At 34.5% G+C, this 15,604-nt stretch overlaps 3 protein-coding genes across 3 annotated transcripts; all 3 read right to left on the bottom strand.

Moving 5' to 3' along the window:
* Positions 1-107: 107 nt before the first annotated feature.
* LOC136821456 (uncharacterized) lies at positions 108-1,638 on the bottom strand. Its single transcript, XM_067077692.1, has 2 exons — positions 1,473-1,638; positions 108-1,132 (listed from the first exon to the last, which is right to left on the bottom strand). The coding sequence occupies exon 2, from the start codon at positions 1,125-1,127 to the stop codon at positions 303-305; it is 825 nt and encodes a 274-aa protein (XP_066933793.1). The 5' UTR covers positions 1,128-1,132; positions 1,473-1,638; the 3' UTR covers positions 108-302.
* A 935-nt stretch (positions 1,639-2,573) lies between these two features.
* On the bottom strand, positions 2,574-6,440 carry LOC136821458 (guanine nucleotide-binding protein subunit gamma-e-like). Its single transcript, XM_067077694.1, has 2 exons — positions 6,196-6,440; positions 2,574-2,910 (listed from the first exon to the last, which is right to left on the bottom strand). The coding sequence occupies exons 1-2, from the start codon at positions 6,291-6,293 to the stop codon at positions 2,805-2,807; spliced, it is 204 nt and encodes a 67-aa protein (XP_066933795.1). The 5' UTR covers positions 6,294-6,440; the 3' UTR covers positions 2,574-2,804.
* Positions 6,441-8,416: 1,976 nt separating this feature from the next.
* LOC136821466 (E3 ubiquitin-protein ligase CHIP-like) lies at positions 8,417-14,599 on the bottom strand. Its single transcript, XM_067077702.1, has 8 exons — positions 14,407-14,599; positions 12,092-12,290; positions 11,676-11,752; positions 11,300-11,388; positions 10,673-10,745; positions 10,332-10,388; positions 10,043-10,159; positions 8,417-8,808 (listed from the first exon to the last, which is right to left on the bottom strand). Exons 1-8 carry the CDS (start codon positions 14,503-14,505, stop codon positions 8,683-8,685), a joined length of 837 nt encoding a protein of 278 aa, XP_066933803.1. The 5' UTR covers positions 14,506-14,599; the 3' UTR covers positions 8,417-8,682.
* Positions 14,600-15,604: the final 1,005 nt, after the last annotated feature.

The raw sequence follows: 15,604 nt of genomic DNA on the forward strand, positions 1-15,604 counted from the left end.
GGAGAATTTACAACGACTTTGGGGGTTTTCAAAAAGACTCCATTTTGCTTCTTTTTTAATATTTCCCCACACAAATAAATTGAAAAGATGAACTAAATTGCTGATAGTTGAAAAAATAACATAAGATAATATATAGATTATATCCTTATGCAAATATTCAAATATTTAAAACATTTTGCTTAAAGTGCTGTGCAGATTTTACATATCTGTCCATCAATGTGCAAAAAATCACTAGCCGCACGGTGTTCGGGTTGGTACAGGCTATGCTGTTATTGTCACTAGCCTTAGTGTTAGTGAAGTCCTTACAGGCTGTGGATTATTGTGACCATTGTACTGATCGCATGACTTGTTAGTGGGTCATCTCTCCCTGGTACGTCATGCCATTTTGGCGTTCCGATATGCGATGAATTGGGTCCAGCCACGCTCCCGTAGTGTGACACTAAATCAGTGTTGACAAGATGTATTTCAAACGGGACTCCCCTGTACTTATCACCCACCGCACAGTTATTTAACGGATTAGCCGCCCACGGTCCAGGAGCGTTAAATGCCGCCCCAGGAATACCCGTAGCTGCACATACACATTCAGCAATAAATGCACCTAGACTGTGACCTGTGATAAAGTCGGGTTTGTGGTCATTAGCCCGCTGGACAGCATGCTGGTTTGTTGTATGAATGAGGGAACCAAAGGGTGACATAGCGGGATTAATGAGAGAAGCATCTTGGAGTATTCCCATCAGGGAAGCAGTACCTCGGTATGCTAATACCCTTTTCCCTTTATGTTTTCCACTTGTGATTTCGTATACACCATACTGTAACAGATTATTGATGTTTTCACTTGTTTCATTTTGCTCCTGCTTATATGTTAACTTCAAGGGAAGAGCTTTGAGGTCATTTTCGTTAAAAGAATAACAATTACTTGCACATTGTACTAACAGCTTCAGTAACTCCGTATCATGCAAATCTTTGGTATAGCTTAAATTTAAGGCTTTTCCAGCTTCATGGAATACTGCCCCTGCTGCATCTTCTGTCCCCTTGACAACAGTTTTGACTACACCGCTGGTAATTTTATTTGCCTCGTCAGCTGCTTGTTGTAATCCTTTCCCAATGTCTTCAAAGAAACCAGCCATTTTGCCTAAAATGATATTTGTATAAGATTATTGATTACTACTACTTCAAACGCTCAAAATTGTTCAAATTAATGGGAATAGAGCCTGAATCTACTGAACCCCGAAATAAATCCCCCCCCCCCCAATAAAGTGGAAGTACTAATTAATTACAATTCTCGCCCGAACTTGAAATTTCGGAAAAGTTAAAATACACAAAATTCTCAATATTTCGAACATGGTTGTAGTACCTCCCAATGGGCACAAACGTCTTTTGGACGTCTAATGTACATAAGACGTTGCGTGCCCATAGGGCTAGTCTCCTTTTTAAACTATTCATATAATCGAACTTAAATGCAATGATCATACCTTTTCAAAGAAATGGTCCAGATGTTGTTAATAAACTCAACAATTGCAAATATTTTTTCAAATATAATAGACACACACAATTTTGACTGGACTGTTGACAAATTCTGACAGTGATTGAATTTTTATAAATTTATATCTTGATAAAATGCCAAAATGATGAGAAAGAAACAGCTAGAAAATAGAATTATGTGGTTTGATGAATTCTGTTAGTGATTAAAATGAAATTGTATTTTTATATATATTTAACGGTTTGACAAAATGAGAAGTAGCAGGAATCCGCTTAAAATAAAAGTACATGGTTATTCAAGGCGATCTAATTATGATGAAGTTAAATTTCCAAACTCAAACCCAGACCCTTTGTTCACTTTTTATACTGATAGCGCTCGGGATTATATCATGTACATCTGTAAAGTGAAAAAAGGTGATTTAAGGGGGTCTGGGTATGAGATTGGTGTATTTTGAAACTCGTACCCAAAGCAACTTCCTTTTTACACCAAAATCGTATACAAATAAGTGAACTAAGGGACTAAGAACGATTTTGTTATTTTGAATTCAGAGCAAATATAAGAAAACAAAAGGGGACTATCTAAAATGACATTAAATTTTCTCAGCAGGATTAATACTCTTATAGTGCATACGTGACTATATTGCAAATGGAAAAGGCCATAGGCATAGTAGGCCGGCAGTGATTTAATATATAAACTTGATCATAAAAAATAAATTGGTTTATCCTCTTTTATGGAAACCGTAGAAACTTTCATTCCCGGAAAAAATGTCAATAATATCACAAATTTCACTGTGAAGTGGTAACGAAAAAGGTTTCCCGGGAATGGAAAATTGAATCAGTTTACGTTGTCCTGAATATCATGAATGGAATTGTCTTAAAACACCCCTGTATCAGCGAGCCATTCGGATCTACCCCGATGGATTTAACCGGTTAAAAAAATGCCAAAAATGACCTAAGTGCTTTAACGAGCCAGGAAATGATTTTCAATTATTGTGTTGGTATAATTATATTTCCTTACATTTTGTTAAATGGATACTTTTTTTTTCGGGACACCCTGTATAAGTGTAACAAGGGAAAACAGACAACGAAGAACATTTTTAACATAATTCCTTTATGGAGTGGAGAAATATCTCAATTAGTTAAAACCCTATTTACACATTATAAACAAAAAGAGGAAACAATAAGAATAATTCGATTTAGCGAAACATAAAATTCAATATTAACAGCAGTACTAAAGGAAAAACAACGATACTAAAGTCGATCCGAAGTCTTTTTCGGCGAGTGTAATGTGTACGGTACTTTATGGTAATAAACTTAAATAAGAGTCAGAGCACACTACACTTTGATTTTTCAGCCCATGGATTTGCTTTGCGAGCGCTGTTGTTGATCAGGGGGTCGTTAGGTCCATGTTGCAAGCAGTAAGTCTTTAATCTGAAATAAAAAAAATCAATTTCAAACAAATATTTGAAAAGACCTCTATAAGTTATTACCCTTATTCATGATATTCATGACGTAATGTTTTCTAGAGAAATACCCCGGTTTTAGCCACTAGTGGCAAATTTAAACTAGACAAAAATTGGATAAAATTTGCCACTACTGGCAAAAACCGGGGTCTTTCCGTAGAAAACTTTACGTCATGAATATCATGAATTCCTGCCTGGTACAACCAACGAGGCAAAAGGTCCAATCTCAAATTAGTGTTTAAGTAAAACAAGAATTTTGGCTTACCTTAAATTTTGAGATGACCCTTTTTCCATAAAGTGAAGAGCCTCTTTTCTACATGAAAAACGGTTCAATCTCAGAATTCAAGGTTAGTCTAGCATAACCATTTTTAGATTTATCAGAATCTATTTTTGAGATTTGACCTTTTGCTTTGACAGTAGCTAAATGTCAGAGTCCAGCTAACGTCCATAATATTCAGCCTGAAGATCTTTAAAAAAACCTAAAATGAGCAAATTTAGCCCTGTTACCGGACCAGAAAGGACGGTATTTTTGAAATTCAAGAATTATTCAATTTAGAGGCACCTCTTAAAGGTGTTGTTTTTAAAAAGAGTAATATCGTTTGCTTACTCCTTACTCATCAATTTTAATTCACAAGCTTTTTCACATTGGATTGACACGTTGTATGTGGAACAAGATTGGGCAGAAAGAGGAAAATATCATTTTTTCGCTTATAATATCAGAACAAAAGGCAGATACTGCCCTGATATGAAATATGTGTTTGATATCAAACGGGAACACTTATGTAAGAATACTTTAACGTTCGGTATTTTAGAAATCATACCAGGTATATATTGTATGAGAGCTTTGCCATCAAGATAACGGATAAGATAAAACTTCCAAAAATGTAACAAGGTTTATGTTATGGTCAACGTAGAAAATATATAACCTGTTTTTGAAGAAGGCTCTGACCAGTTTTACAGCCAAAAGCTCATTTGAGAAAATTCGAGTAAAAAAAAACTCGTAAACGTAGAAAATATATAGCCTGTTTTTGAAGAGGACTATGGCCAGTTCTAGAGCAAAAAGTTCATTTGATAAAATTTAATTCAAGAAGAAACTCACTCGATTCAATGAAAAAGTTATGTTAGAAATGACATCCCTGTCTCGTTAGGGTGTGGGATCACTCTAGTAGATATTTTCATCTGTCTTACAAAAGAAATTCTTGTATTCAAGGCATGGCGTTTTAAATCTAGTATATTTAGAACGCCATGATTCAAGGTTCCTGGCTATGATTCAAGGCTGTTTTCATAGTCAAGTAGTACTGTTAGGGCCTTATTTGAGGTATGTCTGAGATCTCACAACTACGACAAGTGACTCTTAAAGTAGAAGTATTAACTGGCATGTTTTGTGGCCTTTGCATTTGATTTCATTTTAGGACATCTGATTGGCTCATCATTCTAATAATAAATACAATTACGGACTAAAGGTTGTAGACTTTTCAAAAATGCATGAAAAATTTCTAATTAAGCTCTGAAAACCCATTTTTACCAGGCCTTTTTTTGGTCTGAGATTGAAGATTAAAGGTTCAATGAGTTTTGCTCTTCAACTTTTTCGAGAAGACATCTAATTAGACTATATTCGAGATGGTTTAATCAATTATAAACAACTTTTCAGAGCTCTGGTGCACCCACCACCTGTGTAGCTGAAGTTCACCCATTTTCAGTCATTTTCAGTCACGTTCAGTCATTTTCTTCAGTCTTTGGAAGTCAAAAGATCAAATGGACTGCTAGCATACCAAATACTTGTGGTTAATTTGGGGAATTTCCCAAGTGTCAAAAAGGCTTTTCTTGGTACCTTTGAGGAATTTTTGAAAAGTCTACAGACCTTAATGTCCATGCTTGTAGCTCAAAAGCAAAACATGGCAACAGACCTGTGCTTCATGAAAGTTCAGGTTTTGTGTGTAACTTCAGATATAAAATTGGGAAGGGTTATTATTATTATAATGTAACAAAGTTCTAGGCGCACGAGGGCCTCTGGAACTGATCGTGATTATACAACGTATTTTACAATTGTCTTGTGTTGAATCTTTTCGGGTGTTTACTCCATGCAGTGTTGAGTCTTTCTTTGAAGACTTTGACTGTCTTTGCTTCAATTCTTTTGGGTTGTTATTACATGAGAAATTAGAGGTGATTTTCCCGAAAAAAAGGCTAATATCATTCGAAATATTATTCGAAATCGTGTTTTTAAAAGTGGGTGTGTTGTAAGGTTGAAGCTAAAGCGGTGATTTTGTACCGAAAGTTGGACCACTTTACAGTTAAGTTATTACAGCCAAACTGAGCCAGACCTTAATACACCCCCTTCTCACAGACCCGGTAGGATTCTTTCAGCAAGTTGGGATAAAAATAACGGCCTGAAACTCGATGGGGATTAATATTCCCATATTTTAAAGGCTGGGGATTTCAATTCTTTTGTTTTCAAGTCAGAAAATTCAGTGAGGATAGGAAAAAAAAACATTATATTTTGTAGTGAGGATTGGCTTATTTGATTATTTTCAGTGGACAAAAATTTGAGGATAATTTTCCACAGGGGACGATATTTTGGCCAATTTTTCCAGTGGGTCTGTAAGAAGGGAGTGTGTTATAAATGTAGGCTTCTGCTCATCCTCTAGCGAAAATAGTTTCTTATAGGAAGTATATCTATAGAGTCATAGAGGTCTGCGATTCAGACTATTATAAATGAAGCTATCGTATACGTAGTATTTCGAAATTTTATAAAATCAATAAAATTCTAACAAAATGTGATCTGAGGGAATCTGTGGTAAGTGAATTCAATATTGTTTCAACGTCAAATGGATATTGTGGTCATGGACGTTAGATGAACGTTAATCAAACGTTAAAATGACGTTATGTATGTCAGTTGATGACATTCTATGATGATTATGCATTGGACGTTAAAGTGTTTTGTTTATTAGAACCCAGATTATAAGAACATTTAGGCTGAATAGGGAAAATTAGGGAAAATAAAAATATCGTAAGAACATGACCAGAATTAAATTGAATAAATTAACCAAACTTGCTCAAAATTATGTGAACTCGTAAGAACATTCGTAATTGCAGTAATTCTTTTAATTCAAAACTTCAATTAAAAGGTGATTAAAATTAATTTGAGGACTAATTTTTAAGACCCAATGAAAAGAAAACATGTACATAGCAGGGGAACGACAAAAATGGATGTTATTTTTACGTTTTGTGACATACAATAATGATAATCACTTACTCGTTGGCTGCTTTCGAAACCGGCATTCTTGGCATATTCAATTGCATTCGAAGACTTTTGACATTCTGAAGATGGAGAGTTTTCTCAACGGATGACATCTTGAGTTGTTCTGAGTGTTTGATTACCCTTTAAATGAAACAATAACAGAAATTGAACAAATCTTTGTTCTTGAAACTTTGACTATCACCAAGAAAATCGATCAAGCGAAATTTGGAAAGTAAACCTCTTCCAAATTAGAACTGTTTGATGACTAAGAAATTCGCTTCTTTAATTTCAAATCGAAGTACTCCAGAGCCTTTGATTCTTCAATTTTCACACACAAAACAAAAAAAAGCGGGCGTATGAGAACTGTCTTTCCAAAAGTTCTCCTCAAAGAACACAACAAAAAAAAACGAAGATGAATATTTTTTTTTCATTTTGTTCAATATCATTATACGAAGTTCTATTGTTTGCTTTTTGAGCTTGTATGAATAAAATAAAGAAAAAGAAGAAATTTTTATGATAAATATAAAAATTTAAACTTTTTATAAGCAAGCACAAATCAAAAGTTCATTTTTATATAAATTTGCATTATTATACCTGAAGAGAATGACAGGTCGAAGTACAAAAGATATTGCCCTGAGAGTGTTGAAGTCCTGACAGTACTGAGACTATAGCTCAATTATCGTTTCTTAAAAAAAAACTCATTTATATTCTTATAAAAAGTAACATGATTAAAACCAGCTGCCCCTCAAAAATTCATGAAAGAACAAAAAACAAGAATATTGAAGAAGAACAAAAGAAGGAAGATAATTAAAAACACACCTCGGAGGAGATCATTGTTAACACCAATCAAAAACCATCTGCCTCAGTTGGAAAACACTCCATTGCGGAGGTTCTGATTGCATGATTTATCATAAATTAAAGGCTCCTGACATAATTTGAAATATTTGACATATTTTAAAATTATTGGCGCACCCTTTGATATTTTTTTCTGTAAGGTGAGAAAAAACATAGAAAATATTTTAATCATTACAACAAGAGCCATCAGGAACAGATATAGAAGCAAAACAAAATTAATCGATTGAGTGCATTGAGCAGGTTTGAAGATATGAATACCTTAACTTCATTTGTTACTTTAAGATTTTCAAAAATTTGCAAATCATTTCTACTCAAGTAACGACAGCAGTACTACTGTTGGTTGGGAAATTGAAATAAAGTGAAAAATATTTTTCAAAAAGCACTTTTTCTTTTTCAGTTTTCAAAACGTTTGCATTCTGATTTCGAGCATCATAAAGTGCTCAATTTTATAATTGAAAAATTCTTATTTATAAAGTTTTAATAGTTTTTTAAAAAAGTTACAAGGCCATAGATATATAGATCAGAACCTAACGTTTTAAATATATCTATTAAAAGTAAATACAAAATAGAGTAAGATTTGACCTCTATCCCACCCAAAATAAAAAAAGTTTTACACTTAAAAATGTTCTTAAAGTATTCTTATTTTCACCATTTTGTGCAAGTTCCTAAGAAATTGGGTGTTTTAGAGTCCGCAAAGTCTAAAAATGTTCGTAGCTTGTTCTTAGAACTTTGGCCATCGAAGCCTTGCTCTCTCTTCTAGTACCACCTCTGCCACCAAGCTTCTCCTTCACTTCTTTTAGGCAATTTTTCCTCTACTATAACCATTTGTGTTATGTTTATTAAATTAGCTTAAGGTACTTCACTCAAAAGCTTTTGATCGTTAAAGTATTACGCGTTTTTTTTATAAGAACAAACAATATAGAACATAACGCTACGATGGCCAAAATGTTAAGAGCAAGTTAAGAACATTTTAAAGCTTTGCAGACCTTAAAACACCCAATTTCTTAGGAAAATGGACAAAAATACTCAATAAATTGCGAAATTAAGAAAATGTTAAGAATCTCAAAAAGTTAGGAAAATCCGAAGGCTTTAAATATTTTGGATGTTCTTATAAAAAAACGTGTAATATAAGTAATAAGAAATGGCCTGGCAACAGCAATATTAAAGCTCTTGTTCACCAAAAAACCTTTCACCGGCATTTTCTGTCCAACCAAAACGACATTTTCATTCATTTAGGGTCGTATAATAATCCTGTAATTAAGTGAGGTCCTGTGACCAGGGGAGCCAGTCTTTCTTGATCGTTTACTTCCGTCTCCTTCGGAAAGCTTCTTTCGATTCCAGTAGACCTTGTAGATTGTTTTCGGGAAAATTATTCTTTTATTCTTTTATCTTCAACAGAAGTACACTCCATACGTTATCCAATGCACGATAATCTCATTCAATTGAATCAGTCGAATAACAAAACAAATGCAGGTTTATCCAGGTTTATCCATCTTGGAAGTCGAATGAAATTCGTACCCAAGCATTGAAAATCACCCTTCTTGTATCGTAATTCCACATCCACCACTGAATATAAAACCTCCCAATAGATAACTAATGATATCTGTTCTACACACAAAAACACAAACAAACTAGCAACAACATCGCTCAATAATCTTCCGCCCATCCGTTATGTTCAAGGAATTCATCGATGACTTCTTTCATCGCTAAGTTTGGTATCAGTTGTGTTGCTTTGAGCTCGGAACGAGTGATAGGATCAAAATGTCCAACACGCTGTAAAGAAAACAAACAAAAGAAAAACGTTTAATTTTGCCGTGTATTGTAAAAAGATTTAGGTGTACTTCCAAGAAATTTCTTTCAAATCAATCAAAATCTAATCACTTTTAACCATTTAGAATTTCAAAAGTTTTGTTTCCTAGTCATAGAATTTTAATCATCAATCTGTTACTTTAAAAATTAAAAGCGAGCAGGCATAATTTGGCGTTCTTTTAATCAAGTAGTTAAACTCCGCGATATACAATGCAATCAAAATATTTGCAGGTGATGTCACTTTCTTTCATGGTCAGGGATCAGGATGGTAAAAATTTCTTGCTCTGTTTGTCAATTTCTAGTAAATGTAGGATTCTTAAAGATTCACTTCCTCCATTGTCATGGAAAAAAATATATACCGGGTGCGCCACAAAAAAGTTTCTCTCTTTGAAAATAATTTTCTCGAAAGCTAAAAATTTTAAAAGAACCATTCCTCTTTCATTGGAAAGAAGAAAGATAAACTTAAATTCTGATGGGTCATTTATCAAATTCGATTCATTAGATCAAAACTTATGCTCAATTGAATAAAAAAGTTACTTTTGGAAAGTGCTCAAATACGTTAAAAATCGACCTATCAAATTAAACAGAAGCATAATTACATGATACATCAGTATTTTCACTTCAGTCATTAAAAATCATAACCAGCTGTCTAAATGACCTTTTGTTATATAAAGGAAGATTGAATTTCAATGAAAAGAAGAAAATTCGTCGAAAAAGCCCAAAAATTTGGTAAAATTCATAAAAATACATCAAATATAGGTTTCGAGGTAGATCCAGTCCTACATAGACTTTATCCAGTCAAGCACCAAGAAAATTTCGGTAAAAGTAGATTAAATTGATTTTGATGAAGATTTTAAACCCTTTTGACCCTTCAGTTTCAAAATTTATGTGTTTAGTTACTGAAAACGCTCTTAATCATGTAAAGGCTAATGGGATTGCCAAATTTAAAATAAAAATTTGATAGGTCGATTTTTAACGTTTTCGAGCACTTTCTGAAAATGACTTTTTCATTCAATTGAGCATAACTTTTGATCTAATGAATCGAATTTAATAAATGACCCATCAAAATTTAAGTTTATCTTTCTTCTTTCCAATGGAAAAATAATGGTTCTTTTGAAATTTTTAGATTTCGAGAAAATTAGTTTCAAAGAGAGAAACTTTTTTGTGGCGCACCCGGTAGAGGTTAAGATGAATTAACCTGTAGATGTTCTTCGATATCTTTCTTGTCATATGTGATACCGCTCGGTGCGATAACAGGTTCTCTCATCACCTCAAAACTGATCTTCCCACATAACTGGTCTGGCACTTCTCGTTTCTATGGTAACAAAAATGGTAGACAAAAACTCAGTGAAATTTATTATGTACAAGTTCTTGCACTCCTTGGTAAGTTTCATCTATTTTACACATTGTCAAAATCTTACAGCCATCGACTAATAACAAACTGATATCATTTCTTAAAAATTATTGTTAAGAAATCGAAAATATACTTTTCTTCTGTCATCTAGTTGTTGAAACAAATCTGTGACTTCCGCAATCCGTTTATTCTAAATTGGGGGAAAGAAAATGAAAAAATAACAAAACCATTGGTGAAAGTCAGAAACAACATTCGAAAGAGCGAAAGCAAGAAGACTTTATTGGTGAAATGGTCCTTTCTTAGTACCTACGCAGTGAAGGGGGAGGGGATTAGCAAAAGCGTACGTCTATTGTTTGAATGACTTCGTTGCTATTGTTCTCTGCGTACAAAGGGGGAGGGGTGTCAAACATTCTTTTGAGTATATACTATATGAATGATCCCAGAAGGTCCATATAAAATATATAAGAAACATACCGCAGCTTCGTCGACCATTTTGACTCCTTCCTCAGATGCAGTGTCGTCATCTTTTATTAAGGCATCCAATTTTCTGAAAAATAAAAATGAAAAGTAAAATAAAAGAATGTAGTGGGTTTGAAAGGATCGCGATTCATATTTCAAGGGATTTGATGCAAACACTGACCTTTATATATCCCTGGACCAAGTATCTCAATCCCGGCAAAGCAAAATCTTTGATCGGAGTTTTTGGAAAAGTGGTACCCTAATGGCGGCACTACTCAATAGCGGTGTAAATGCATCGAGAGCGCAAGGTCTACTTTTCCTCAAATACTTTTGATGATGTAGCGCCGTTAGACGTTAATTTCTAACATTGCAATGGCTTCATCTCGGATACCAATTCCAAAAAAACTCCAATCAAAGATGGTGGATATAGCTTGGTCCAGGGATATATAAAGGTCAGTGAATGCAAACCAAGCCATACATAAACCTTATAGTAAAGACAGCGGAGAAATGACAAGACGGGAAAAATGGTGAGATACGCAAAAATTGTATTTTTTAACCTTGTAAACTCAATTCCCTTTCGTGTGCCTTTTGTCGCCAAATGTTGATAGATGTATATTGAAACAAAAATTTTATGAAGCTTACTTTTCTTTGTCAGCTATAATGAGCTCTTTCAAATATTTCTCTAAACTGACTTCTTGTTCAATACGCTTTTCTTCAAGTTGGTTCCACCTCTGGAAAAAGGAGAAGTGACACATAGTGTTATTATTATAGCCAATCTATATTCACGAAGCAATCATTTATTGCACCATCAAAAATGTAGAACGTAATACAGAAAGAAGACATTCCACTGCAAAATAAGAGCTATTACCTAATCTGATTGCGAAAAAAAGTTGAACTGGTCTTCTCAGCTGGAAAATAGTTGGAGTTACTGTCTGTAACTCGAATCTAATTCGAAGTTAATTTTTTTTGCCCCCCCCCCCGTTTAAATCGAATTAGAGAGAGTCAACTGTATACATACCTTTTTCTTTGCAGTTCTTAAAGCAGCAGTAATGTCATCACCAAAGTTCAATTTCTGATCTTTTGCCAACTCATGTGCTAGGAAGGAATATAGAATAAATATTGCATTCAAAGCTTTTCGTATCTTATGTGCCTCTCCAATATTCATTAGAATTCTTATCGAAAAAGAGATATAAATTCTGGTTAAAAAAAACTTATGAGAAGTCAAGGTCTTCCAAGATAAAATCATTGCAGAATTTTGTGCCTTGCTAAGTTTTTCTTTGGTTCTAGGCTGTATTATCAGCCTTATAAGACAAATTTTAAGCTGTTGAGTGCTGAGATCCTAAGGTCTTAAAACTTTAGTGTAATGTTAAAACTCTACGGAACTCTACGTTCCAGAAGTAGATTATAGCACAGAAAAATCCTTCACTTTCTTACCTTGTTTGAAATTAGCGATAGCCTCATCATACAACTGATGTTCTAAATATGCCTGTGCTAAAAAGAAATGTCCTTTCACACTCTTTGATTCGATTTCAATGGCGTGTTGACAATCTGCGATTGCTTGCTGCCATTTCTTCTGCTTGAGGTAACATAATGCACGATTGGTGTAGAAAGTACTTGAACTTGGATTCTTGATCTAGAGGATTCAATTAGAAAAATGTATGTACACATGAATAATAAATGTTTTTTGCTATAAAATTTTCACAAAAAGTCAAAGGTTGACTTATGTACAGAGGCGATTATATAGCCTCTGTACTAGGCCCAGAAACCACCCTTTACGTCAGTAACGCCCTCGTTACGGTTGAGTGAACTTGAAAGTGTTTTGCTTTGCTCAGATTGTCTGATCTGGGAGTCTAGTTTCGAACCTAACATGGAACGGCGGTTTCTGGGTGTAAGGTAAGAATTCATTCGAATGTAAGATAGTATATAGCAGGCACAGAAATACGTACAGTTTCCCCTTCTCTGTTTGATGTTTGGACTAGTCCTCCACCCGTTAATAGTGTGGTGTCAACCTACGCCTGGGCCGGCATCACATTATTACACTGATACAAATAACTTTTTTGAAAGATTGATTGAAAGCAGATTGGATAAAGCTTTAAAAGAGCGGACCAATTCCATCGGAAAGGAATGATACTCGTTAGGTTAGGGTTAGCCTTTGCTGGTCTATGATGTGCTTCATTCCCAGTCGGGTTCAACTATCATTGAACGTAAGCCTGAAAATATTTAGGTTGGACCCGCGCTAATCCTCGAAAACGAGGGCTAAGGTCCATGCCTCCACCTAAAAAAATTCTTAACGCCGTCTGGTATAATTCTGTAGTCTCAAGCTTCCAATCCAAATGTTGAAAATTGTACCGACTTTCAGAGCTTAAGCGTGTCAGAAGAAAATTTCGAAATCGCAGTTTTGCTACAATCTTGCGTTACAGAAATTTTTCATAAACTCATTTAGTATAGTAAGATTCAGCCAAATTTCAAAGTCACACTCAAGCGTCATAACCCTTCCCATCTTATCGCCCTTAGAATTCTCGATCCAATGAGGGGCCAACGACCTCCCAACTCCTTTTCAAACTCAAGATATCGCATTTTAAAGTTTTTCCCAAATCTGTGACGTCGTTGGGTCCCTTTACCCCTAATATTGTCAACGGTAAATTCGCGAATTTTTGAACTTTTGTGGTCAACGGGTAGCTCATGCCCCAAGGGTCCCAAAAAACCAAAAAAACGTCAATTATTTCCAAGGGAAAACGGGTTTTAAAATTTGCGAAAGATTTGCACTGCAACAACTTCTCCCCCAAAACGCTAATTTTCAAACTTACATTCGTTACGTGATAGATTACCTATATCCGTATACTCTTACGGCTATGCGAAGCCCGTGATAGACGGAGATGTCTCTTAATGCTGGGCTAGCGTTACAGAAATTTTTCATAAACTCATTTAGTATAGTAAGATAAACAGGGGGGATTGGAAAATTTTCGAGATTTTAATAAACGGGGGGGACGTAATATTGCCGGGGGGTTTAGAAATTGTACTTCTGAAAATCCAAAAATAAGTAAATATAAGCTAAAATCAGGAAATTAATAAACGGGGGGGGCATAGTGTCCCCCCCCTTTATAAAGGGGGGGAAACCAATTTTCCAATTTTGAATGGGTGAGGGGAAAAATGAAAATTTGAATAGTAAAGGGGGGAAAAAAGAGGGGGGAAAACATCGATAGTTGGCAAATTTGGTGGGGGGGGGGGGGAGTGTGAAATCACTTCAATTTTATCTCAGCAACCAAGGTCAGTCCACATGATATCATGTGATTAGATCATGATTGAAAATTAACCAATTTTACCCATTTTCGTTATATTTTGTCTAGTATTCCTTTGGCAGCAAAATTTTACGTTTGTGTCAGGTTGAAATTTGAAAGATTTATACGGGTATATGGGGGGAACTGATATTTTCAGAATTTTCTGGGGGGAAAGCTAAAAAGAGGGGGGAAACTAAAAAACTGAAAAGTCATAGCGGGAAAACAAAGAGGGGGTAAATTTTAAAAAATCAAGAATTTGGTGGGGGGAACAAACCCTGGAGGACACTATGGGGGGAGTTCTAATAAGGTCCGGAGGGGGCTGGAAAATTTTCGAAAAATAACAAGCGGGTCGGGGGTGTTTATTTGGAACCTAAAAGTCTTCCATTTTTTTTGAAGCTCCAATAAGGAGAATTGGAAATCTCATAAAAATGACACTGAAATAACAGTTTTAAAAAACATTGTTAAACTTACAATGGCTTTAGTGTAACATCCAATAGCGTCATCATAATTTCTGGCTGCGAACAAGCGGTTACCTTGTTCTTTCAATTCTGCAGCACTGGTTCGACTCATTGTTTTTGTATTTTTACTTCATTTGGCTTATAGGTCTGATATCTTATATCTAGTTCACACCATCTTTGTAGTGTTTTGTATTTCATTCATTTCTTTTTTTTTGTTAAACTATGTGAAAGAAACAAATATATAATAAAGTTTAAAACTTTTAAAATTGTAAAGAACAGTACATTGCATCTCTTGGAGACTACAGTATCTTGATAATTCAATAAGGGTCAAAGATTATTGTACAGCTAAAGCTATGTTGTTGAAAAAAATATTGAAAGAATCAAAAAGGAATAAAGACAGATAATGTAGATACCATAAAGATTTTCTGAAACATCCAATGAAAAGAGACTTCAGTCGTGTAAAAGGTTTTTTAATTGGTGCGAAAATTAAATAATTCTACATACAATAGGTGTGTGTATTAAATTAAAACATCTAATTCCTGCCAATTCCTAAGATTCTCAGGCCTGGCGGACTGGGGAGATCTAAGCCTCCCCACTTTTGAGCAAAAAATTTTTCTCAAACCCCTAGCGAATTTTATCTCATTTTGAGTCTTCAGCCTCCCCATATTTACGGTTGTTCTGCCAGGCCTGATTCTTGATAGGTAAGGCTCAAAGGTACTGTATATTATCGTTCAATCCAGGAATGCATACTGAAGCTTACTATGTGCAAGTATAAATAACCTTCTCTTTTGAACTCAGCTTTAAATCAATTGAGAAAATCCAAAATTTACGCAAAAGAAAAGCATAATTGTTTAAATTTCGATCAGGAACAAAATAAGCTGTTTATATCAGCAAGGATTTTATGTGGAATTTTGCTACTAAGTTTGGCAAAATTTTCTAAAAGGAAATAAAATCATTTGAAGGATTGAGATTTTGGTTCAACTGTTGCTTTTTTGCTGCATTAGTTCAAATCTAATTTCTAATCAAATTTTTAATCACTTTTTCATTTTGACATAGCAAGACACCAGCCGCAGCCAGCCGTAGAAACTACAACTTAAATTGACCTTTTCTATGCTTACTAATAACTAAAAGTAATATTATTTTTAAAAATGCTATAATAAAATCTAAAACTATATATTTGTACAATTCAATAATAAATTCAATTTCATCAA

The sequence above is a fragment of the Clytia hemisphaerica genome, unplaced genomic scaffold (genome assembly GCF_902728285.1).
Source record: "Clytia hemisphaerica strain Z4C2 unplaced genomic scaffold, Clytia hemisphaerica genome assembly, whole genome shotgun sequence".
NCBI lineage: Eukaryota > Metazoa > Cnidaria > Hydrozoa > Leptothecata > Clytiidae > Clytia > Clytia hemisphaerica.